General features: G+C 48.3%; 2 protein-coding genes across 7 annotated transcripts in view; one reads left to right on the top strand and one right to left on the bottom strand.

The window, feature by feature from the left end:
* LOC147105115 (uncharacterized) overlaps nucleotides 1–19,157 on the top strand; it is a 104,784-nt gene extending 85,627 nt beyond the window's left edge. For all 5 annotated transcript variants that reach the window (XM_086011197.1, XM_086011196.1, XM_086011195.1 and 2 more), the window contains 3 exons: nucleotides 6,696–6,800; nucleotides 14,405–14,536; nucleotides 17,931–19,157. In XM_086011197.1, the coding sequence (XP_085867323.1) occupies nucleotides 6,696–6,800; nucleotides 14,405–14,536; nucleotides 17,931–18,122 (429 nt within the window). In that variant the 3' untranslated portion in view covers nucleotides 18,123–19,157. The remainder of the gene's footprint in view (nucleotides 1–6,695; nucleotides 6,801–14,404; nucleotides 14,537–17,930) is intronic.
* A 636-nt stretch (nucleotides 19,158–19,793) lies between these two features.
* The window catches only part of LOC147105114 (prickle-like protein 1), a 151,212-nt gene continuing 145,738 nt past the window's right edge, over nucleotides 19,794–25,267 (bottom strand). For both annotated transcript variants that reach the window (XM_086011193.1, XM_086011194.1), the window contains exon 8: nucleotides 19,794–22,818. In XM_086011193.1, coding sequence (XP_085867319.1) covers nucleotides 21,977–22,818 — 842 coding nt within the window. In that variant the 3' untranslated portion in view covers nucleotides 19,794–21,976. The remainder of the gene's footprint in view (nucleotides 22,819–25,267) is intronic.

The following is a 25,267-nucleotide window of genomic DNA, read 5'->3' as shown; positions in this document are numbered from 1 at the left end:
CCAGCATACCATTTGCCTTCTTAATCGCCTGCTGCAACCTGCATGCTTACCTTCAGCGACTGGTGCACAAGGACACCCAGGTCTCGTTGCACTTCCCCTTTTCCCAATCTATTGCCGTTCAGAAAATAATCTGCCTTCCTGTTTTTGCCACCGAAGTGGATAACCTCACATTTGTCCACGTTACACTGCATTTTCCCCCCCATGAGCCAAGGCAGGGAGTATTGGCAGGCAGTTCTCCCCCCCCCCCCCCCCCCCCCCGCCCCGCCGTGGGGGTGTCTGGGATGCTCACTTCTGAGGGGGGGAAAACATGAGGCCAATTTGGTCAGGGTTACCCCTCCATTTTGTTGCCTCTCCAGGAGTGAGCATTGCTAGAAAGGTGCTGCTTGGAATTGCAGCAGCTCACGAATCGAGTGACCATTGATGGGCCTGAGGGCTTCTTCCCATCCTTGTCACCTGCTCGCAACTCTTGCAACCGTGAGTGATTTCACTCACAGGAAAACCCCCATTTAGCTTTCAACTTGCGTTCTGTTTATACCTTAACATTAAAAATACAAAAAATAATCTGCAAAGTATCTGTGCTTTTTTATTTAATGTATATCAAATACACTCTTCGGGGGAGGAGAATTTGCTCCAAGTATAGATGGTTATTACAGGGAGTTGGGTAACGGTCAAGTTCAGGCAATATGGGACAGTGATTTTCAAACATTTCTGTGCAGGGGATCTGCTCCAAGTATTGACATGCCATCAGGGACCCACTCCAAATACAGGGGATCCCCTTCCAATATTGACATGCCATCAGGGACCATTCCAAATACAGGGGATCCCCTTCCAATATTGACACGTCATCAAGGTACAGGGGATCCCCTCCCAATTATTGATAGACCACCAAGAACCCACTCCAAATACAGGGGATCCTTTCCAATATTGACAGACTTAACAGACACCTCCTCACCTAACTTTTGAAAGACGGCGTCAGATATCACGGGAAAACTGCTTGTACACAGCAGAAATAATGAGCCAGCAAGTCAAAAAGGACAGAAAAATATTGAGAACACAATTCTTGAGACATTAACCCACAGCACCTGGTAATACCTAATCCCAGACAGACTGGAATCTAATGGCCCAATGGAATTCCATTTATGGCCTCCAAGGGTATGGGAGGCATGTTTATTACTTTCAAGGCAGGGAGAACAGTTGCTAATGTGTTAATTTTTTAATCCTTGTCTCCACTGCTGTTGTGTTTGTATCATGTGTGCCAGCTGTTTTAGCTTGAAATGTTTAATCGAAATGAGTCTGGGAAGTTTAAAGAACTAGCTGGGTTTAAAGGCGCATTACATTCAGTGTGGGTTCCAGGACACCTGGAACCCAAGTGAGTCTTAATCAGGTGGCTGGCGTGTGATGTGAGTTCAGAAGGTTTACACTTCAAAAACACTCTGGATCGTAAAAGTTCACAGCATAGTGCGAGACAGATGGCGTGATGTAACTCTATTAAGGGTGTCACCATATTAACCTGAGAAATTCACCCTGTATTTGAAAGAAAGAAGCAATCGCTGTAAAAAAAAATGTTTTTAAAGATGTTAAATCGCCTAATCAAGACTGACATGTTTCCACGTCTCAGGCAGAGGAACAAGCCCAAGGAAACAATTGTAGAAATTTACGGCACAGAAGGAGGTCATTCGGCCCATTATGTCCGTGCCGGCCGACAAAGAGCTATCCAGCCTAATCCCACTTTCCGGATCTTGGTCCATAGCCCTGTAGGTTACGGCACACCAAGTGCATATCCAAGTACTTTTTAAATGTGATGAGGGTCTCTGCCTCTACCACCCTTTCAGGCAGTGAGTTTCAGACCCCCACCACCCTCTGGGTGAAAAACATTCTCCTCTAATCCCCTCTAAACCTCCGACCAATTACTTAAAAAACAATGTTTCCTGCAATTTTTTGGGGGCTGTGCAGCTAAAAAGGAACATTGCTGGGAACAGGAATAGACCATTCAGCCCCTTGAGCCTGTTCCGTCTTTCATTTAGATCAACTCCATCTACTCGCCTTGGTTTTGTAACCCTTAACTCTTGCCTAAGAAAAATCTATTAATCTCAGTTTTAACATTTTCAGTTGACTTAGCCTCAGCAGCTTTTTGGGGGAGAGAGTTCCAGATTTTTACTACCCTTGGTGTGAAGAAGTGCTTCCTGACATCACCCCTGAATGGCCTGGCTCTAATTTTAAGGTTCTGCCCCCTTGTTCTGGACTCCCCCCACCAGAGGAAATAGTTTCTCTCTATCTACCCGATCGACTTCTTTAATCATCTTAAACACCTCAATTACAGCACCACTTAATCTTCTATACTCAAGGGAATACAAGCTTGGTCTATGCAGTCTGTCCTCATAATTTAACCCTTTTAGCCCTGCTATCATTCTGGTGAATCTGCGCTGCTCCCCCGCCACGGTCACTATGTCCTTCCTGAGGTGCGGTGCTCAGAACTGAAAGCATTACTCTAAATGGGGTCTAACCAGAGCATTATATAACGGTTTATATCCTATCTGAGAAAGGACATACATGCCTCAGAGGTGGTGCAACGAAGGTTCACTAGATTGATCCCTGGGGGTGAGAGGGCTGTCCTCTGAGGAGAGATTGAGTAGATTGTGCCTATACTCTCTGGAGTTTAGAAGAATGAGAGGTGATCTCATTGAAACATATAAGATTCTGAAGGGGATTGTCAGGGTAGATACTGAGATGTTGTTTCCCCTGGCTGGAGAGTCTAGAACTAGGGGGCAGAGTCTCAGGATAAGGGGTCGGCCATTTAAGACGGAGATGAGGAGGAATTTCTTCACTCAGAAGGTTGTGAATCTTTGGAATTCTCTGCCCCAGAGGGCTGTGGATGATGAGTCGTTGAGTATATTCAAGGCTGAGATCGATAGATATTTGGACTCTAGAGGAATCAAGGGATATGGAGATCGGGTGGGAAAGTGGAGTTGAGGTCGATGATCAGCCGTGATCTTATTGAATGGTGGAGCAGGCTCGAGGGGCCGTATGGCCGACTCCTGCTCCTAATTCTTCTGTTCCAGGCCTCTGCTCCCATTTTCCCCTCTCCCACCTCGGGCACATTTAAAGCAACTAGAATGTTAATTAAAAAAAACTTGCTCTTCCCCCCCTTTGTTTATTCTTTACCGAATTGTTTTCAATCTCTGCTGCTCGGTTTTGTAAAGAGTGATATTTATAATAAATGGAAATGGGACATAGGACAGACTTGATGTGATAGATCCTGTGATGGATAACTTAAGTGGACCTTTGGCACTAAAACAAAATGATGCCATTGTTTTCTTTAGATGCTGAGTGACCTGTTATGCGTTTTCATTATTTTGTCTTAATTTTTCAACTGTTTTCTCTGCCTCTCCCTATCTTCTCTTCCTTTTCCCCCCAAGTAGATAGCAGTCAAATTAATTGTGTGGTTATAGACAAATTCAATAATCTTCTATAAATCAATGTTAAATAAAGGTTTCGGGTGTCAGCTGTGAGTCAGTGGGCAGCACACTCACCTCTGAGTCAGAAGGTTGTGGGATCAAGTCCCAGTCCAGAGACTTGAGCACAAAGTCTCGGCCGACACTTCAGTGCAGTCTTTCGGATGAGACGTTAAAACGAGGCCCCGTCTGCCCTCTCCGTGGGCATAAAAGATCTCATGGCACTATTTTGAAGAAGAACTGGGGAGTTCTTCCAATATTCTTGGCCAATATTTATCCCTCAACCCACGCCTAAAAAAACAGATGCTAGGGTCAATTATTTAATTGCTGTTTATGGGATCTTGCCGTGTGCAAATTGGCTGCTGCGTTTCCCACATTCCATACCGGGTACGGTAGCATAGTGGTTATGTTACTGGACTAGTAATCCAGAGGCCTGGATTAATGATCCGGAGACATGAGTTCACATCCCACCACAGGCAGCTGGGGAATTTAAATTTAATTAAATAAATCTGGAATTAAAAAGTAGTATCAGTAATGGTGACCATTAACCTGTCGTAAAAACCCATCTGGTTCACTGATGTCCTTTAGGGAAGGAAATCTGCCATCCTTACCCGGTCTGGCCTATATGTGACTCCAGACCCACAGTAAAGTGGTTGACTCTTAACTGCGGCTCACCACCACCTTCTCGAGGGCAATTAGGGATGGGCAATAAATGCTGGCCTTGCCAGCGACGCCCACATCCCATGAACGAATTTTAAAAAAAAACAGTGACTACACTTCAAAAGTAATTCATTGAACTGACGAAGGGTCATCGACCTGAAACGTTAACTCTGTTTCTCTTTCCACTGATGCTGCCTGACCTGCTGAGTGTTTCCAGCATTTTCTGTTACTACTTCAGATTTTCCAGCAGTATTTTGCTATTGTATTAGTGCTGTAAAGGGAGTTCAGTTATAATTCAATCCATGTTTTCTGCTGATATTCGTAAACCACTCGAGTTGCACTGTCCTGGTTTATGATCAGCTTGGTCTCCCTTGTTTTTGCACCCTTGCCATTCCCTCCAGTCTCCATTATTCTATATATTTCAGTAAAGTGAATTATCACATTATAGAAATGACATTAATGGCACACACTAATGGAATACGTGTCCTTTCACACTTATTGACTTTATATAGATCTGCATTTCTACCATTTTCAAGGAAGGATTGATCTAGCCACTGAGAGCGCTAATAAATAATGAGGGGTCAGAGAACAAACCTGAGAAATCTTTAATTGTTTGAACTCAATTTTCACTTTACACGTCTGTTCTGACGATGCCACCTTTCATACCAGTGCTTCCGACATGTCTTCCTTTTTCCTCAACCGAGGATTCCCCTCTACTGTGGTTGACACGGCCCTTGACCGTGTCCGTTCTATTTCCCGCACTTCTGCTCTCACCCCTTCCCCTCCCTCCCAGAACCACGATAGGGTTCCCCTTGTCCTCACCTTTCACCCCACCAGCCTCCACATACAACGGATCATCCTCCGCCATTTCCGCCACCTCCAACGTGATCCCACCACCAAATACATCTTCCCCTCACCTCCCCTTTCAGCATTCCGAAGGGACTGCTCCCTCTGCGACACGCTGGTCCACTCCTCAATCACCCCCAACAGCCCTTCTCCTTCACCTGGCACCTTCCCCTGCAAGCGCAGGAGATGCAACACATGCCCTTTTACCTCCTCCCTTCCCACTGTCCAGGGCCCCAAACACCCATTCCAGGTGAAACAGCGATTTACTTGTACTTCTTGCAATTTAATATACTGTATTCGGTTCTCACGATGCGGTCTCCTCTACATTGGGGAGACCAAATGCAGATTGGGCGACCGCTTTGCGGAACACCTCCGTTCAGTCCGTAAGGGTGACCCTGAGCTTCCGGTCGCCTGTCACTTTAATTCACCGCTTCACTCCCACTCGGACCGCTCTGTCCTCGGGCTATTACATTGTTCCAATGAAGCTCAACGTAAGCTCGAGGAACAGCACCTCATCTTTCGATTAGGCACTTTACAGCCTTCTGGACTCAAGATCGAGTTCAACAATTTCAGATAATTATCCCTGCCCCCATTTTTCGTGCTGTATGATTTTTGCCATTCCCATTTGCAACATTTTTTCTTTCCTGCCTCTTACAAAAATACAGGATGTTCTTTCAATTCCTTCCTCCCCTCCCAAACCCACCCCCCCCCACCCGTCTCTGCACCTGCTTAATATCTGTTACATCTCCAGCTTTTTCCAGTTCTGATGAAGGGTCCCAGACCTGAAACGCTAACTCTGTTTCTCTCTCCACGGATGCTGCCTGGCCTGCTGAGTATTTCCAGCATTTTTGTTCGTTACTTCACTTTACACAGCCAGTTTCCATTTTGTGGTCTGTTGTTGGTAGATTTTTAAAATCTTTGGAGAGGACCAGAAGGTTGTGGGTTCGAGTCCCACTCCAGAGACTTGAGCACAAAATCCAGGCTGACACTCCAGTGCTGCAGTATCGGAGGTGGTGTATTTTGCACGAGACATTAAACCGTGACCCCGTCTGCTCTCTCAGGTGGCCGTAAAAGGTCCTGTGGCACTATTTCAAAGAAGAGCAGGGGAGTTCTCCCCGGTGTCCTGGGGCCAATATTTATCCCTCAATCAACATCACTAAAAAACAGATTATCTGGTCATTATCACACTGCTGTTTGTGGGAGCTTGCTGAGTGCAAATTGGCTGCCGCGTTTCCTACATTACAACAGTGACTACACTTCAAAAAGTACTTCATTGGCTGTGAAGCACATTGGGACATCCTGAGACCGTGAAAGGCTGATCAGTTTGCTGATCTCAACCAAGTGTTTGGTGGGGGGGTGATGCTTTACTTGGCCATGGTGTCCCTGAGCTAGTGAGGGGAAACATCAGGCACGTCCTTTGCACCTGGTTGCTGTGCAGTGATCCCTGCTGGAAAGTGCCACCTATTTAGATCATATAAGAATAGGATCAGACTTTGATGCAAGGCGTCTTGTGGTCAAATAGGAAGCCACCACTTGTCCAGGCTCTCACATGAAGAATGGCCAATTGGGAGAGGTGCAATGAGGCTAACCCGCTACTGTGGAGCCAAGCGCAGCATGAACCACTGCCTTCAATAAAAGAGGGGTGAATTTCGGGTGGTAAACCCACTCTTTGTGTACTGTGTTTGGGTAATGGATCTGATTGCTGTCTCCTTTCCCCCTCCCCCCCCCCCCCCGAAGAAATATTCTCATAGGAACATTGAAAACATCAAAGAAGCCAGTCACCAACCTAGTAAAGACGTTAGATCTCGCAGTGGCCCGTCAACTGGTCACAACGATAGTAAGGTAGGTAATCCAAATGGATCCGGAGTTCTGTAAGTTAATTGTAGTTTATTGGAATTATGTAGCGTGTAAACCAGAATATGGGAATTGCCTTTTTAGAAAGGTTTTTAAAAAAATGTTTTGTTCCTGTTCGTCGTCCTCCTTCTCATCCTCCTCCTCCTTCTCCTCATCCTCTCAGTGAAAATTGATAGACAGGTGTACTAGAAAGGCTGGGTATACTTTGAATGGATAAATTGCCTGGTCCAGATGGCTTGCATCCCAGGTGGCTAAGGGAATTTGGGGAGGAGATAGCGGAAGGGGTTGCCATAATTTTCTAATCTTCCCTAGATGCGGGCGATGTGCCTGAGGATTGGAAAGTGGCAAATGTGACACCATTGTTCAAGAAAGGGTGTAAGGACAATCCCAGTAACTACAGGCCGGTCAGTTTAACATCAGTGGTGGGTAAAGTTTTAGAAACAATAATCAAGGCAATCCAATTGAATTTTTTGATGAAGTAACAGGGAGGATTGATGAAGGGAATGCGATGGATGTTGTCTACAGGGATTTTAGGAAGGCGTTTGACAAAGTACCACATAGAAGGCTGTTAACAGAATTGAGGCTCATGGAATAGATGGGTCAGTGGCAGCTTGGATAAGGAATTGGCTTAAGGATAGAAAACATGGAGTTGTGGTGGATGACTGTTTTTCAGACTGGAGGATGGTGGGAAGTGGTGTTCCCCAGGGGTCAGTGCTGGAGCCACTGCTTTTTTTGATATATATATAAATGACCTGGATATTGGAATACAGTAGAATTTCTAAATTTGACGACACCAAACCTGGGGGTGTGGCAGACAGTGATGATGATATCAATCGACTGCAACAGGACATAGAAGGGCAGAATGGGCAGACAAGTGGCAGATGGAATTTAATACAGAGAAGTGTGAGGTTGTAAGTATTCGGGTTCACCAATTGTAGGTGTTGGACGAATGCCTATCAAATAATCGAGTTCGACTTCAGGAGAAACAACCAAATAGTTCTTTAATGCAGAAACAGATGAATACAAGCACGTTGCCGAGGTCGGTACAGGAGAGTCATGCAGTAGGTCTTATCCGGACGGAGACGCCACGAGGACTGAGTAGGCAGTCCCGTGGATTGTGTGATGACGTCATCACGTTCTTCACGCGCTTGGGTAGTCACGTGACTTGGGTGATGACGTCATCGCATTTGCCCGCACTTGGGACGGTCACGTGATGTGCGACGTGACGGCATCGCGTTCGCCCGCGACATCGTTAAAGGGAATTATGTCCGGTAAGTAAGGGACACTCGGTGGTACCGCTACATGCGCCCCCCCCCCCCCCAGAATGCGCTTTAACGGACGTCGAACGGTGAGGTGGTCTGATGAGCCTGTCCGAACGACTCCTGTAGTCTCGAGACGGAGACTGCTGGGTGGTTGGTGGTCTGGCGGGCGGTCGTACTTGGGTTGGAGTAATGACGATGGGTGGCTGGTGGTCAGGCGGACGATCGTACCAGGTGTGCCGTAACGACGATGGGTGGCTGATGGTCAGGCGGGCGGTCGTGCTGTCTCGACGTGGCGGGCGAGGTCGAAATATGTGGTCCGGTAGACGGGGTCTTGAGCGGATCCCGATGCGTGTAAGGGTGAATAAAACGTATTCAGCCCTGTGAAGGACCATGGAAGCGTGTGACCTCTGTAGCCCGTGGTTCGAAACAGGCGCCGGGGCGAAACAGCTGGCTGCGTCATAGTGACTGGCAGGTTGGGCAGACGCGGACCGTGGCTCTGTCATTGTTGGGAAAAGGTCCCCAGTCTGACGAAATCTGCAGCAAAGCCGAACGGGCGATCCAGGAGGAAAAAAAACTTGGGTCTGGGCAGGTCGGTGAACTCGCCAACAGGCGAGCGAACTCTCCGGCAGTCGGGAATGCACGGAACGGTGCGTGCCGTACTGCTACGACGGTAACACAGAAGAGAGCGAACCGTTGCTGCGTTGATCAGTGATCGGTGATGACAACAATTTTCGCGTGGCTGATCACGGCCGCGGGATGCCCGTTGGACCCGTCCTCGATGGTCGCAGCGTCAGTAGATGTTTGCTTTTGTTGAGGACAACACTGTAGAGAGAGCGGCAATGCTTCTAGCTGTTGTTGATTTCGGTAGGGGGAAAACTGCCGGGAGGGCGGCAACGCTTCTAGTTGTTGTTGATTTAGGGGAAAAACTGCCGGGAGGGCGGCAACGCTTCGCCGTTGCGCCGAAAAGCGTGGTAGAAAAGACAGACCAGCAGGCTGACGGGCTGGTGCGGCGTCGGCGGGGGATGGGTCCTCGTGGGTTGCGAGGGGCGGGTCCTCGTGGGTTGCGAGGGGCGGGTCCTCGTGGGTTGCGAGGGGCGGGTCCTCGTGGGTTGCGAGGGGCGGGTCCTCGTGGGTTGCGAGGGGCGGGTCCTCGTGGGTTGCGAGGGGCGGGTCCTCGTGGGTTGCGAGGGGCGGGTCCTCGTGGGTTGCGAGGGGCGAGTCCTCGTGGGTTGCGAGGGGCGAGTCCTCGTGGGTTGCGAGGGGCAGTTTGCGAGGACTGAGTCCTCGTGGCCTCTCCGCCGGGGCGCGCTCCGATCCTGTGAGCCCGTAAACCTGCTGTACCCGCGCTGTGAGGGTGTTATACTTGCTGTTCTGCCGTGGGGTTGTTGAAGAGGCTGACGCTCCGAAAGTCGGTAGAGCTGTCGAAAACGGAGACCATATCCAGATACGTGGTCTGCGCCGTGTCGATGTTGCACAAGGCGAACGGGGCTTCTACCAGGATAAAGCACGAGGGCGGTTGTTGCTCCCAGTGTTGCGGTAGCTGAGCGAAACGGCTGTAGCTTCCAGGCGTGCTTCTTTCGTGAAAAACGTTCACAAAAAATCAGGGTCCGGCTGCGCTGCTTTCGTGAATAACGTTCACGAAAAATGGGGTCACCAATGTAGATTGTAGGTATTGATGAGCTCCCGTCCTCACGTCGTTGGTCACCAATTGTAGGAATTGGTGTTCGTCGGTTGTTGTTTGCCGTGCTCTTCCTCTGTGAAATCGTTCACAGAGATGGGGTTCAGGCTGTGCGCTGCTTCCGTGAAAAATGTTCACGGAGACGGGGTCACCAATTGTAGGTATTCGGGTTCACCAATCGTAGGTGTTGGACGAATGCCTATCAAATAATCAAGTTCGACTTCAGGAGAAACAACCAAATAGTTCTTTAATGCAGAAACAGATGAATACAAGCACGTTGCCGAGGTCGGTACAGGAGAGTCATGCAGTAGGTCTTATCCGGACGGAGACGCCACGAGGACTGAGTAGGCAGTCCCGTGGATTGCGTGATGACGTCATCGCGTTCTTCCCGCGCTTGGGTAGTCATGTGACTTGTGTGATGACGTCATCGTGTTTGCCCGCGCTTGGGATGGTCACGTGATGTGCGACGTGACGTCATCGCGTTTACCCGCGCTTGGGACGGTCACGTGGTGTGCGACGTGACGTCATCGCGTTCGCCCGCGTCATCGCGTTTGCCCGCGACATCGTTAAAGGGAATTATGTCCGGTAAGTAAGGGACACTCGGTGGTACCGCTACAAGGTGATGCATTTTGGCAGAAGGAATAGGAAGAGGCAATATACACTTAATGGCACAGTTTAAAAGAGTGTGCAGGGACAGAGGGACCTGGGAGTTAATGTGCATAGGTCCCTGAAGGTGGCAGGACATATTGAGAGAGTGGTTAGCAAAGCATATGGGATCTTGGGCTCCATAAATAGAGGTATTGAGTACAAAAGTAGAGAAGTGATGCTGAACCTTTATAAAGCGCTGGTTAGGCCACAAATGGAGTATTGCGTCCCATTCTGATCACCACACTTTAGGAAGGATGTGAAAGCCCTCGAGAGGGTGCAGAGGAGATTTCCCAGAATGGTTCCGGGGATGGGGGATCTTAGCTACAAGGACAGGTTGGAGAAGCTGGATTTGTTTTCATTAGAGCAAAGGAGGTTGAGGGGTGATTTGATAGAGGTGTACAAGATTATGATGGGTTTGGATAGGCATGGGGGACACAGATTTAAGGTATTGGGAAAGAGATACAGGGGGGATGTGAGAAAAAACTTTTTTATGCAGCGAGTGGTGAGGACCTGGAACTTGCTGCCGACGGAAGTGGTGGAAACGGAGACACTCAGGCCTAGAAATTCAGTTGCTTGCGCCACCAGTTTGCGCCCAAAGAGGCCACTCAGAGGCTTTAGCGCCACTGGCCACAACCACCGCGATATTTAGCGGGGCGCTAATGGCGGCATTAGCCTGTAGCGCTGCGCACACCGATGACGTCATCGGTGTGCGCAGCGCCCCGCTACCGCCCCGAACGCCATATTAGGTCGCGCCCGCCTCTTCCGCGCCGGCCGCAAATAGCGGCCGGTACACAGGGGCCAACCTGTGGCGGTAGTGGGGCGAGTTAAGATGGAGGTGCGGCTGGCCGCTTTTTCGGCGGCCGCCTGCCCGCACCTCCGTCCCCAGCCTCCTACATTGCCCCCCTCCCCCCCCCCCCCCCCCCCCCCCTGCGGCATTGCCGGCTGTTTCCCGAGAGCCCGGCACTTCTCCTTGGTGCCGGGCTCATTTGCCGGCACTCGCGAGCGGGGATCGCGCTGTTGCAGGCACCTCCCCCTTAACAGTGGGAGGAAGGCCTGCAGTACCGCAGCGTGCCGTGCCGCAGCGACTTTGCGCGCCGATATTCAGTTTCAGCGCCCCAAGCGGGGCGCAGGAAGCCTCGTTTAGCGGCCGGCTTCCATTTGGGGCGCAGAAACTGAATATCCCGATGGCGCAAGTGGCTCCGCGCGCAGCGGTAATTCCGGCGCCCAGGCGAGCTTGGCGCCCCAAACTGAATTTTTAGCCCTCAATGTTTTCAAGGGGAGACTGGATAGCCACTTGAGGGAAATAAACTTGCGGGGCTACGGAGATCACAGAATCACAGAAATCACAGAAACCCCACAGTGCAGATAGAGGCCATTTCGGCCCATCGAGCCTGCACCGACACATATCCCACCCTATCCCCGTAACCCCACGTATTTAATCCCCCTAACACTAAGGGTCAATTTATCATAGCCAATCAACCTAACCTGCACATTTTTGGACTGTGGGAGGAAACCGGAGCACCCGGAGTAAACCCACGCAAACACGGGGAGAATGTGCAAACTCCACACAGACAGTCGCCCGAGGCCGGATTCGAACCCGGGTCCCTGGCGCTGTGAGGCAACAGTGCTAACCACTAGAGCAGGGGAATGGGACTGACTGGATTGCTCTACAGCGAGCCAGCACGGACTTGATGGGCCGAATGGCCTCCTTCTGTGCCGTTATGACTCGATGGTTCGTCCTCCTCCTCCCCTTCGTCCTCCCCCATCTAAGCCATAGATTCCTGCTTAGGTGTGGTTCCACAGGCACTGGGTACCCACTCCAAGTGTGAGCCCACATCATCAGGTTATTTGACTGCAGGAGGCCCCACGGCTGGGGCTAATCCTATTATCTGATCTTGTGTGCCCTTTTCAGCAGGGTTACTGGATAAGATGAGAGAAGTGGGAAACCTGCTTAATTTTTTTTTCTCTCTACCCTGAGTGTGCTGGGGTCATGTGTAATGCCCAACTTCCGCCCACAGCAGGCAGACTGGCAATCTAATCTGAAACCTTTCTATCCACATGGCTCAATTGCAAACTAGGCACAGGAGAGCTCCTTAAGGATTCCTGTAGACTGCATGTCCCTAGTGGTTCAGTGGGCAGCACCCTCGCCTCGGAGTCAGAAAGTTGTGGTTCAAGGCCCACTCCAGAGACTTGAGCACAAAAATCCAGGCTGATACTCCAGTGCGGTGCTGAGGTAATGCTGCACTGTCAGAAGAGCCGTCTTTCAGATGAGACGTTAAACTGAGTTTTGGCTCTCAGGTGAACGTAAAATATCCTATGGCACTATTTCGAAGAAGAGCAGGTGAGTTATCCCCCGGTGTCCCAGGGCCAACATTTAACCCTCAATCACCATCACTAAAAACACATTATCTGGTCATTATCACATTGCTGTTTGTGGGAGCTTGCTGTGCGCAAATTGGCTGCCGCATTTCCTACATTACAACAGTGACTACTTCAAAAACTACTTCATTGGCTGTAAAGCGCTTTGGGACATCCGATGGTCGTGAAAGGTGCTATATGAATGCAAGTCTTTCTTTAGTTACTTATTAGGCCGGGAGGGCTCTGTGTACTAAACACATTAGCAGCAATGGCTACCTTTGTTTAATTAGGCCGTTCCATACAACAAGTGACTAATATGGGAAGTGGGATTCAACTGACCATGCAAACTTCAAATGGTACCAAGTTTTGAGACTTGGCTGAATGTAAACATAGAGCCTTACTGAGAGTTATCCCTTGAGGGTGAGCAGTAACAATCTGCATCCAGGGCAGGGTCAACCAGGGAGCGCGGGTCGGAGAATTGGGGCTAAAGTGTTGCAGCTTGATCTCTGATTCATGCTCCTGTTCACCAAGGCTGCACTCCGGGAGCCTCGCTGGATTTGCCCCATGCTCTTAGTTGGCTCAGGCCTTTCTATCTTTTGATACATGTGGCACACAGCAGATTGTGTGGAGATTGTTGGCCAGATCTGGGTCTGTATTGCTGATACACCTTGGGCTTGAAACCCAGCAGTGTTTCATCCTTCGGTTGTGAATAAAATGATCCACACCTTCGGATGTCAAGGGGGAGCAGTAGAGCACAGGGACTGTGCACAGTGCTTGACATATTGTCACAGGTACTGTGTTCAGACACTCTCGCTTGTTGGCGGTAAAAACAGATCAGCACTGCCTCATGCTGCCATCTGTTGGACCTCTCTCTCTTTTCTCATTTTTCTTTCTTTGTTTCTCTCTCTCTCTTCCTCTCTCATTCTCCTTTTATCTCACTCTTGCTCTCTGTCTCACTCTTGCACTCTCTTGCTCTCTCTTTCTCTCGCTCACGCTCTGTCTCGCTCTCTCACTCGCGCTCGCTGTTGCTCTCTCGCGCTCTTGCTCTTGCTCTTGCTCTTGCTCTCGCTCGCTCTTGCTCTCGCTCACTCGTGCTCGCTCTCTTGCGCTCGTGCTCTCTTGCGCTCTCTCCCCTCTCCCGCCTCTCTCCCTCTATCCATCTCTCGTTCTCCCCCTCGTTCTCTCTCTCGTTCTCCCCCTCCCCCCTCTCTCCCCCCCTCTCTCCCCCCCTCTCTCCCCCTCTCTCTCTCCCCCTCTCTCTCTCCCCCTCTCTCTCTCCCCCTCTCTCTCTCCCCCTCTCTCTCTCTCCCCCCTCTCTCTCTCTCCCCCTCTCTCTCTCTCCCCCTCTCTCTCTCCCCCCTCTCTCTCTCTCCCCCCTTCTCTCTCCCCCCCCCTCTCTCGCTCTCCCCCTCTCTCGCTCTCCCCCTCTCTCGCTCTCTCTGCTTGTTGCTGGGAGCAGGAGTAGATCTTCTGATGGCCAGTTGACATCATGTGGATTTAATATTGCAACCCACAGTGCCGTTTCCTCCACTGATTCTCCATCTGTTACATCAAAGCTTCATGTTAAAAGATCGGCCTGGCTGATTATTTGCCATTATTGCACATTGTGAGATAATATGGAGTAGCAAATATGTTTTAATTCGCAGGCTGGCAAGGATATTCTTGCCAGGGAGCCCTCTAGATCAAATACCATCTCCGAAAAGGACAGACCAACGAAAGAGACACATAAAGACCCTCGTTCTGAGTTAATTCTGGCAAAAAGGGACAAATTGATGAAGGTACATATCATTTTCTATTGAGTTGACCCCCTCTAATAATAAAATGCCATCTGGAAATGTGATTACTCTTGGATCCATGGAATATCATCGCCAGGGTGAATAACTGAATAAGGTGGGATGCAAGGTTAGTGTGTGGACGTCGGGTAAGGTTTGTCTGTAATGCCTCTGTAGTTGAATAGCCTGCTGGCACTCAGTGTCGTGCCTCGCATATGAGGACTGGCCCTATTGGCAGGGTGGGTTGAAGTTGGCTAACTATCCTTTCACACCCACCCCGGAGCTGGCTGTGTCTAGTCCAGGTGAAAGACTCCTCTTCTCCGTGGCAGTAAGAACCCTTTGTGGAATGAGTTTTGAACAGTTTCAAACTACAGCAAACTCTCTTTTTACCGGCACCTAAATAACCGGAAATCTCTCTTAACCGGCAAAATTCAGGAGTAGGTTCAGATAAGATTTACTTCATATTAGTGGCCGTGTAACCGGGGTTCCTGCACCTGTTGCCATGCAACAGGGACGCCTGAATCTGTGGCCGTGTACGGGGCTCTCGTACCTTGGTAAGTATACCTCTCTGTAATCCGGACTTTTTGATCAACCGGCAGCACGCCGGTCCCGTCGGTGCCAAATTTAAAAAAAGAGTTTCCTGTAGTTTGCGCTGGGCACAGGTCCGCAGAACGAAACGACCCACGAGCTGTCCCTCTCATGTAAATGGCTGCTGTAGGAAATGGGAAGTGGATGGAGCCGGGGGCGCTTTGTTGAGGTTGAGACTGTGGCACGTTGGTGGGATGGAGCAGAGGCAAATTAATGTTACCTGATCTGAGCGGGCTCGCTGGCAGTAACACCTCGAGTACGAGAGAATTTTTCCCAGAAAATAAAGGCCAGCTTGTATCGATGCTGTGATATTTCCCACCCAATTGTACAAGCACATTAAACATGGAGTGGACAAAAGCCATTGGAGCGATTTCCTGCATTATATGACGCAGAACTACACGGTCGTGGCCTCCATACAAACCAAAGAGTCACAGAGACAGGCCCATCCAGCTAGAAAACCTGTGTCCCACCATCACAGCAACCTGCTGTCTTAAATCACTCCAAGGCCCCACTATCCTACCCTACCCTACCCAGCAGTCCGTTCCAAGTACAGGAAACTCTCTTTTAACCAGCACCTAAATATCCGGAAAGCTCTCTTAACCTGCAAAATTGAGGAGTAGGTTCAGGTAAGTTTTACTTTATATTAGTGGCCGTGTAACCAGGGTTCCTGGATCTGTGGCCGTGTAACCGGGGTTCCTGCACCTGTGGCCGTGCAACAGGGACTCCTGGATCTGTGGCCGTGTAACCGGGACTCCTGCACAAGTGCCGTGTAACCGTGGCTCCTGCACCTGTGGCCGTGCAACAGGGACTCCTGGATCTGTGGCCGTGTAACCGGGACTCCTGCACAAGTGCCACGTAACCAGGGCTCCTGCATCTGTGGCCGTGTAACCGGGACGCCTGCACAAATGCCGTGTAACCGTGGCTCCTGCACCTGTGGCCATGTACGGGGCTCTCGTACCTTTTACTATACCTCTCTGCAATCCGGACTTTTTGATCAACCGGCACCACGCCGGTCCCGTCGGTGCCGGATAAAAAAGTTTCCTGTATTGATCACTCGTGTCAGCTGTGGCCCAGTGGGTAGCACACTTGCCTCCGAGTCAGAAGGTTGTGGGGTCAAGTCCCACTCCAGAGACTTGAGCACAAAAATCTAGGCTGGCACTCCCAGTGCCGTGCTGAGAGAGTGCTGCGCTGTCGGAGGTGCCGTCTTTCGGATGAGACGTTAAACCGAGGCCCCGTCTGCTCTCAGGTGGACGTAAAAGATCCCATGGCACTGTTTCTGAGAAGAGCAGGGGGAGTTCTCCCCGGTGTCCTGGCCAATATTGATCCCTCAATCGACATCACAACAACAGATTATCTGGTCATTATCACATTACTGTTTGTGGGAGCTTGCTGTGCACAAATTGGCTGCTGCGTTTCCTACATTACAACAGTGACTATACGTCAAAAAGTACTTCATTGGCTGTAAAGCGCTTTGGGACGTCCTGAGGTCATGAAAGATATATCCTACATGCAAGTCTGTCTTTCTTTGTGTGCAGAGAAATTTCCTGGCGTTAGTCCTAAGTTTGCCTTTTTCCAGTTTGAACCCACGCCCCCTTCTCCCTGTAAGTTGAAGTTGTGTTCCAGATTTACTTTTTGTACATCGTGTCCTATCATGTAGCCCTCAATAGTTCTTTCACAGTGGCTTCCTTTCAAGGCCGAAGAGCCCAAGTTCCTCCAGTCTTTCCCTGTAGCTCAATTCTCTGACACTAGGTTTGGTTTGAAAGGATGTTTAATATTTTGGGCCGGGGGGGGGGGGGGGTTAATTTATGTCAGAAACTTCAGTTATCATGCTATGATGCAATCAAACCTTGTTGCTACACATCTCTTATTGTGGTTTGCTGGCTATAATGAGCTTGAGTTGTGGCTGGAAGTGAGTCAGTAAAGGGCCTAAAACCTTTACTGGCAAGTAATATGGTCTCCATGTATTTGTCGTGATGAGGTTTGGATGCAAGATCCCACCCCCGAGTATAAGAAACTCCAGTTGGGAAAGTTCACCAAGTTGCACCATAGTGTACTTGTAGGCAATGTTCCCTCAGATTTTTTTTTTGTCCGTCCGCGGTGCCCGGTGCCCGCACATACGCCACAGCTGGTGAGCGGCCTGCGCGGGGCCTCCCGACCACGCAGCTTAGGGGGAGCATTGCTTGTATGTGTGAAATTCATCTGAATGACGGGCACTAAGAAATGAGTTTGGACTCAAATTTTCACTACTTGCTAAAGCAGCTCACTAACAACTGAAAATTCTGACAAAGTTGGAATTTACTGTTAGCATCCACACACGTTCACTTCCACTTGTGTCGCTGTACAGTAATCAGAAGCGATGGCTGACATAATAAAACTCACTACGCACTTGGTTCGAGTATAAAGCAAGGCTTTAATCAACTTGTTTCAAAACATGGAGGTCTAGTTGTACTTCACTAGTTCCTTTTATTACAAAATGTCCCTGAGCAAGCTGGGCCCATGTCCGAGTATTTATACTCCTTGGTCGGCGCCACCAGCTGGCCACCCAGTGTTATTTCATGAGTCGTTTCTTCATGATGATGAAATTTATAACACAGGCCCTGTTCGAATTTGCCCTTTCCTCACCCAGGGGGGGTCTGTGCTCAGTTATTGCCCTCCTATTGCTGCCCCTGCTGGGATCAGCAACCCTAGGACGGACCAGGGCTTCTTGAAGCGGCGTGCTTTGTAACTAACCAACTTAACCAGCATTAACACCGAGCCCCGGTGCAGTTCTGGTACTTGTGCCTAACGCTGATTTTCTATTTTTCAACTGTAGACCTACAGATTGGACTGTGAGCTCTTTGCCATGGTAGCAAAGCAGTTGGTCAATCAAGACACTACCATAGAGAAACAGGTCCAGTCAGCGCTGAGGAAAAGTCTGCATCAGATTGGTGAGCGATGTCTTGACGAACTGAAGAGAAGCATTGCAAAGTATGATGCTGCGTGTGCAGTGAAGAAATCAAACTGAGTATTACTGAAAAGACTCATGACCAACTGATTGCATCAAATTTTGGCGTGGGTCCATTTTACACTTTTTTTTGTATTTCTCTTGGCAATTTTCTCTGCCAATTTTTCTTCCCTTCCCTGCTGAATCTATTGGCTCTACAGTTTGACAGTTCTACGCACCCTCTGGCACCTCCGCCCCCCCCCCCCCCCCCACATCCCAAGTGGCCACTGCAGATGTGGAAGCGTTGGCTGGCTATTCCGCCGCAGAAATCATCCTGCCCTCGCCCAATGTTGGCGCGCGTTTCCAGCAGGTGGAAGCCGAGAGTGGCAGCTGCATGCCTTTCTTTTTCCCCCTAATGCGGGGCTGCACTGGCTGTTACTCTAGCACACTTACTGCTGGCCCGCCTGAGATGTAACTCCGCAATGACTGGTGGGGGAGGGGGTCGAACCTCTGGGAGCCTCCTGCTCCGTATGGCTTGGATACTCACTGCTTGAGCTAGTGAGGGAGATGCCCGGATATGTGTTTGCACATTTTAAATGCAGCCATTTAACTGGGCTGTTGGAAACTTGTTCTTTCTAAGTTGGCCACCAGCAAATCTTAACAGAGGTGGGAATTAGATCTCCTCAGCTGTCATTTTAAAGTGTTTTATATTTGGGAAAAAAAAGACATCTTATTGTAATGGGTGACATCCTGAGTTGTGTTTCTTTTTTGGGACAGGCTTTTCAGTTGTTCACTTTATATATTTTTTAAAATGTTTGTGAAGGAAATGCGAGTTTTGGCACAGCAAGTAAGGGAAGACTAAAGCACTGTGCAGCCATGTTAACGGGGGCACGCGAAGGATACAAACTCACAATTAGGGTCCAAGAAAGAAGCCAGAATGCCTGGGGCAGTTGGGCGAGTGGAGACAAAAGTTCAAGAAATGATTCCTACCCGTTATTATTTGGGATTTGTGCTGTATATTCGTAGCATGGATGGATGCAAAATAATTCTTTTTATAAAAAAATTCATCAGCTGCCATTATTGTTACAAAAGAATAAAGTGATGTTTTTGAAAAAATCTGTAACTGTTAAATGGTTGTTGAACTATAGCTGACCGCGTTCTTCCCTTCCATAACCGCCCCCCCCTTTTCCTTTCTTCTGTTTCCAGGGGACCACAGGCCATCTGTTTGGCCCTCCCTTGGTTTATAGTTCATTATTCATCAATCGCGAATGGATGTGCTCTACGACTCCAACCACAGAGAGCATTTTCTTCAAAAAGTATTTTGCACAGTAATAACTGGGATCCAAAACTGTGGAGACTGTAATTGTTCTCACTGGCCCCAAAAACGCACAGTCTTGGCACCACAATGAGACTGAAAATTCACCACCCCCGCATAAACTGATTCATGCTTTAACTTCGTGCAGTGGTTTATGATTGGTGTGTTTCCCCCCGAACCCTTTGGGTTGCCATTGTCCCCACTTTTATTTGTCTTTCTACCCTCTATTACCCTCTCCTCCAAATCGATGTTTTCTTTCACCCACTGAAGACGCTGCCTCATTCAATGTTCAGTCCCACAGCTGCCCCCTAGTACCTTGTGGAGGTGACATTCTCTCCCTTTCCCAGGTTCATGCGCCTCTCCCAAGCTTGTGCATGAGCGGAGATTTTGGAGGCGAGGAACTTGAAATTACAAAAGAGCCCAAACAACCAGGTCGCTATTTTTTAAGAGCAATTTTTTGGCCATTTTATTGTTGTCATTCTTACATCAGTTTACAACAAATTCTGCCATTTCCTTCTGTAAATAAGCAGTTAATTGACATTCCAAATATTAAAACACAGATTCTATTCAGCTTATACATGCACCTAATAAGCATAAATAACATCCAGAGTAATTAAATATGCATGGCAATATGCTATTTAGAACACGTGTGCGCGTGCATATAAAATTATTTTATAAGTAAATCCGTAAAGTATGGTATTTGTATTTACAGACGTTTCAGTAACAGTAATGGATGGGACGCGAGGACTGTCCTATGATGAGAGATTTAGAAGAATGGGAGGTAATCTCATTGAAACATATAAGATTCTGAGGTGGAGTGACAGGGTAGATGCTGAGAGGTTGTTTCCCCTGGCTGGAGAGTCTAGAACTAGGGGTCATAGTCCCAGGATAAGGGGTCGTCCATTTAAGACCGAGATGAGGAGGAATTTCTTCACTCAGGGTCGTGACTCTAGAATTCTCTACCCCAGAGTGCTGTGGATGCTGAATCATTGAGTATATGCAAGGCTGAGATAGATTTTTCGACTCTTGGGGGAATCAAGGGATATGGGGATCGGGCGGGGAAGTGGAGATGAGGTGGAAGATCAGCTATGATCTCACTGAATGGCGGAGCAGGTTCGAGGGGCCGTGTGGCCTACTCCTGCTCCTAATTCTTATGTTCTTAGGACGAGGTCTTGCGCTGAAATCTATTGCCTCTGGTGTGGGTACATGTGGCTTGGACCCTGCACCGACTGCACCCATTCCTTCAGTGATGCCACTAAAGGGATCGGTCTTGATGTCCAGTGTGCAGTTGGGCTCACAGACTATTGCAGCTTGATGGATTTTGAGTTTCAGGAATGTCAAGTTTACCTGAAGAAGTGTATCGTTTGGGTAAAATCAAAACCGAAACTGCTGGAAGCACTCAACAGGCCAGGCAGCATCTGTGGAGAGAGAAACGGAGTTTGGCGACCTTTCATGGACCTGCAGTGTTGACGCTGTTTCTCTCTCCACAGATGCTGCAGCATTTTCTGTCTTTGTCAGATTTCCAGCATCCCCACAATATTTTGTTGTTGTCTCATTTGGGTATTGGGTCGCCCCTCTTTTACTCGCCTAAAGGCAGTCAGTCATATTAGGGTGTCGACTCCATGGACGAGTAGCCCTCTGGTACTTCACCTTGGCAGGCTATTGGACTGCTGAGGGCACTGCAAGTGAGCCTGGTATCCTTGCCCAAAGAATTCCAGCAAGCGTGATTGTATTGTGATCAGGAATGTGACGTTGACTGATTTTAATGGAGATTATGTAAATGGAGAATTACTAACTTGTACAATTGATTGAAAATGGCTGTATAGTTAAATCAAAGAAAACACTTGCTGTTAATGGGGCTTAAGAATCAAAGGCTCAGTTGGTAAAATCAGCACACAGACCAGAAGGTCCCAGATTCAATTCCTGGGCTATGCTGATTTAGCTATTCTCAGCTGGGCTGGCAGTAGGACCACTATGGTTGTCCTTATTTGGCAAGGGTGGGGCAAATCAGCCAGGGCTCCCATTCCTGTCCGCTATGACTAATGTGGGAAAGTATGCATATGTGGCTATTGGGTGTCATGTCCTCATTGTGACCGAATAGCTTGCCAAAAGTCAGTGTCTTGGCTCACACATGGACACTAACCATTTGGACACAGTACCAGAGGCAACGGAAACACAGGCCAACAATGGAACCACACCCGAGCAAGGAGGGGAAAGAATTATCATTTAAAAAAAAAAACAATCTGAAAGTCATATGGGGAAACCATCTCTTCAAATCTTATGATAGCAAAATACTGCGGATGCTGGAAATCCGAAATGACAGCAGAAAACACTGGAAAAACTCAGCAGGCCAGGCAACGTCCGTGGAGAGAGAAACAGAGTTAACGTTTCAGGTCGAAGACCCTTCGTCAGAACTGAGAAAAATGCAGGAAATGAAACAGATTAAAAAGCAAGTTTGGGGGCTGGGAAATGGGGGAGGGGATGAAAGAACAAAAAGGGAAGGTCTGAGAGGTGAAGAGACATTGCTTCAAATCTTATCTTCCATTTTAGAATATTTTACATATATTCAGTACAGATTTAAATACACCAGCCTAGCTGTGGATTATGTTCAAGAGGCTGCCTAGGAAACGGTACAGTTTTTGTTCTTGTGCTCTTTCTTCCTCTGTGATTTACCTCTCTGTGCCAGCATTATGTCGGGTGCCACGGTAGGTTGACGAGGCTCCCGACTAAAGTGGCAACCGTTGCTTGTTCTTGGTTGTGGGATCGGCTGTCCGAGAAAATAGCCCTCTTCTTCAGAGTCAGAGGAAGAGGAGGAGCAGGTGGAGCAACAGCCATCATCGTCTTCACAGCACAAGCCGAGAAAGTTATTCAAGGTGGTACTCTGAAGGCCATTGTCCCCTGCCCTATAAAAGGCCTGTTGCCTCTGTGACAGCTTTGCTTGGGGCTTCTGGCATATGGTTGTCTGTATTAACTGGTTATAATGTTCCAAGAAAGTATTGTTGTTGGCGCTCTCCAAAGGTCTCTCGGTGATCGTGTGGAGAGCCTCATCAGAACAGGATCTCTGAACTCTTCTGGACTGGTGGCGATGGTTGCGGTAGTTGCCTTTATGCCTGTACACTTTCCTTCGAGTTTGCTCACTCATTGGTGCCTGGTGACACCTGGTTCTCTCCTTGGGTTTTGAAATTGTCGTGTCAGTAAAGGTGATCTGCTGGGGTCTAATTTGGGCTGCAGTCCTTCTTACTGGAGAGACGGATTCTGTCTTCCACCTTGAATTTTGTGACATCCCCTCTGGTTGCTTGGAGTTCAAGGAATGGAGGGACTCGGTGCTTCTTTTATGGGAGACGGACTTAAGAATTCCACAATTGCTGTGTATTTCAAATTCCGGTCCTGCTTCATGGTTGTACTCTTGGTCAGAAGGTCGGAAGGGGTTTTGCAGCTTGTATTTGTCTTCACTTGAAGCTCCTTGGGGAAGAAATGAAACTTTTTATTTGATTGTACAAAAACTTCATAGCTTTAAACATTAGATTCCCTTCCATTTCAGCCGACTCGCGAGAAAGAGGCAATGCAATGCAATGCAAAACCTGTGGAATTCTCTGCCACAGAGGGCGGTGGAGGCCAGTTCATTAAATATATTCAAGAAAGAGTTGGATATATTTCTTAAGGCTAAAGGGATATGGGGAGAAGGCAGGGACAGGGTACTGAATTTGAATGATCAGCCATGATCTCATTGAATGGCGGAGCAGGCTCGAAGGGCCTACTCCTGCTCCTATCTTCTATGTTTCTATTTGACCATTCTGAAGTCGAGAGAGAGGCACAGATGGAAAGTATGTAAATCTGGGCAGTTGGTACGCAGTGACAGAGCAGTGATGCTGAGAGCCCGAGATTAGGGTCAGGGTTTTATTATGGGGGCTGGGTGGGGACCTATGATAAGAAATAAGGAAACTGTGTTAGTACACTTGCTTAAATCAATCTGTTTTATTTAAAATAGGATTCCTAGCATATACAATGTTATTGCAAGTTGTAACCAGCTTTGCTGCACCTTTGATGCTGGCATCATTACTTTAATACTAACTAACTACAGCTAAACTCATAATTAATGTTTAAAATCTCATGGTTTTGGGTGACGTTGGTTCACTGTATTTACTTATATGCACCTTAAATTAAACTGAAAGCTAACTCCAAAAAGATTCTAAAAACAAGTGTACTGTATATATCAACTCTGAAATGAAGTTAACGTCCAGATACAGAGGAATCCTGTTGCAGTTATAGATTGATTTGGCTAGTAGCTCAAATGATCACAATGGGTGTGTCAGCCGTGGCTCAGTGGGTAGCACACTTGCCTCGGAGTCAGAAGGTTGTGGGTTCAAGTCCCACTCCAGGGACTTGAGCACAAAAATCCAGGCTGACACTCCAGTGCAGTACTGAGGGAGTGCGGCACTGTCGGAGGTGCCGTCTTTCAGATAAGACGTTAAACAGAGGCCCCGTCTGCTGGTTCTGACGAAGGGTCTTCAACCTGAAACGTTGACTCTGTTTCTCTCCAAGGATGTCGCCTGGCCTGCTGAGTTTTTCCAGCGTTTTCTGTTGTTGTTCCCCATCTGCTCTCTCAGGTGGACGCAAAAGATGCCATGGCACTATTTCGAAGAAGAGCAGGGGAGTTCCCCCGGTGTCCTGGCCAAAATTTATCCCTCAAACAACATTAAAAAAAAAAACCAGATTATCTGGTCATTATCACACTGCTGTTTGTGGGAGCTTGCTGTGCGCAAATTGGCTGCCGCGTTTCCTACATTACAACAGTGAATACACTTCAAAAATACTTCATTTGGCTGTTGAGCGCTTTGGGATGTCCGGTGGTCGTGAATGGCACTGTATAGATGCAAGTCTTTCTTTGAGTGGTCAGTAGCTCGGAAGCCAGCTAGCCCCCAATATGTGCAGCTGGTCCCATGATTCACGATTTGTACTCTCACTGTTTGAGCAGCATTCAGCGGCACTTTAAATAGCTGATTGAAGAGTAGCTCGGTCTCTCTGTTGTCAGAATGTTGGTGTGATATATAAAAAAAAGTTGGTCCTTATCCTTATTTTGTTCCATTCATTGCTCTTGACCCACTCACAGTGGAGCTGTTTACAGTGCTGGTGAGCACGGCTCAGTAGCGGATCATTAGCTGCTGTTGTACTTTAATTCAGATTTCAGCAGCTTGGCCTCGAGGTGGAGTCAGCTCCCAGTGTTCACGATGTTCAGTCAGTTTTCTGTGGCCCCCATGTCAGACCCATAGACCCAGGTAAAGCCAGGCTACAGAAAATGGAGATAACCACAAAAAATGCTGGAAAAACTCAGCAGGCCAGGCAACATCCATGGAGAGAGAAATAGAGTCAACGTTTCGGGTCGAAACCCTTCTACAGAACTTGTTGACTCTATTTCTCTCTCCATGGATGTTGCCTGGCCTGCTGAGTTTTTCCAGCATTTTCTGTGGTTATTTCGGATTTCCAGCAGCCGCAGTATTTTGCTATCGTACAGAAAATGGAGGTACAGTCACTGATGACAGTTTCTCTGAATCCAATTGAAAAGAATATAAAAGCAATTTTGAGTCATCCTCGGGCTCCAGTTACAGTTAATAAGGGCAATGAGCTGCTCATTGCTAATGTCATTACTAATTTATATGCTAGATCATGCAAGATTAACAAGAGTACAATTGAGGCAATTGTCTTTCAACAATAGGGAGCTGCCATATAATCAAACAGCACCGACCACTATAAACAAGAAAGACTTGCATTTATATAGCGCCTTTCACGACCACCGGACGTCCCAAAGCGCTTTACAGCTAATGAAGTACTTTTGAAGTGTAGTCACTGTTGTAATGTGGGAAACGCAGCAGCCAATTATGCGCACAGCAAGCTCTCACAAACAGCAATGTGA

This window comes from Somniosus microcephalus, chromosome 18 (assembly GCF_052327205.1).
Source record: "Somniosus microcephalus isolate GS21.2 chromosome 18, FLI_Smic_1.0, whole genome shotgun sequence".
NCBI classification, from domain to species: domain Eukaryota; kingdom Metazoa; phylum Chordata; class Chondrichthyes; order Squaliformes; family Somniosidae; genus Somniosus; species Somniosus microcephalus.
The sequence above is the reverse complement of the archived record's forward strand: the minus strand, read 5'-3'. Positions and strand labels throughout refer to the sequence as shown.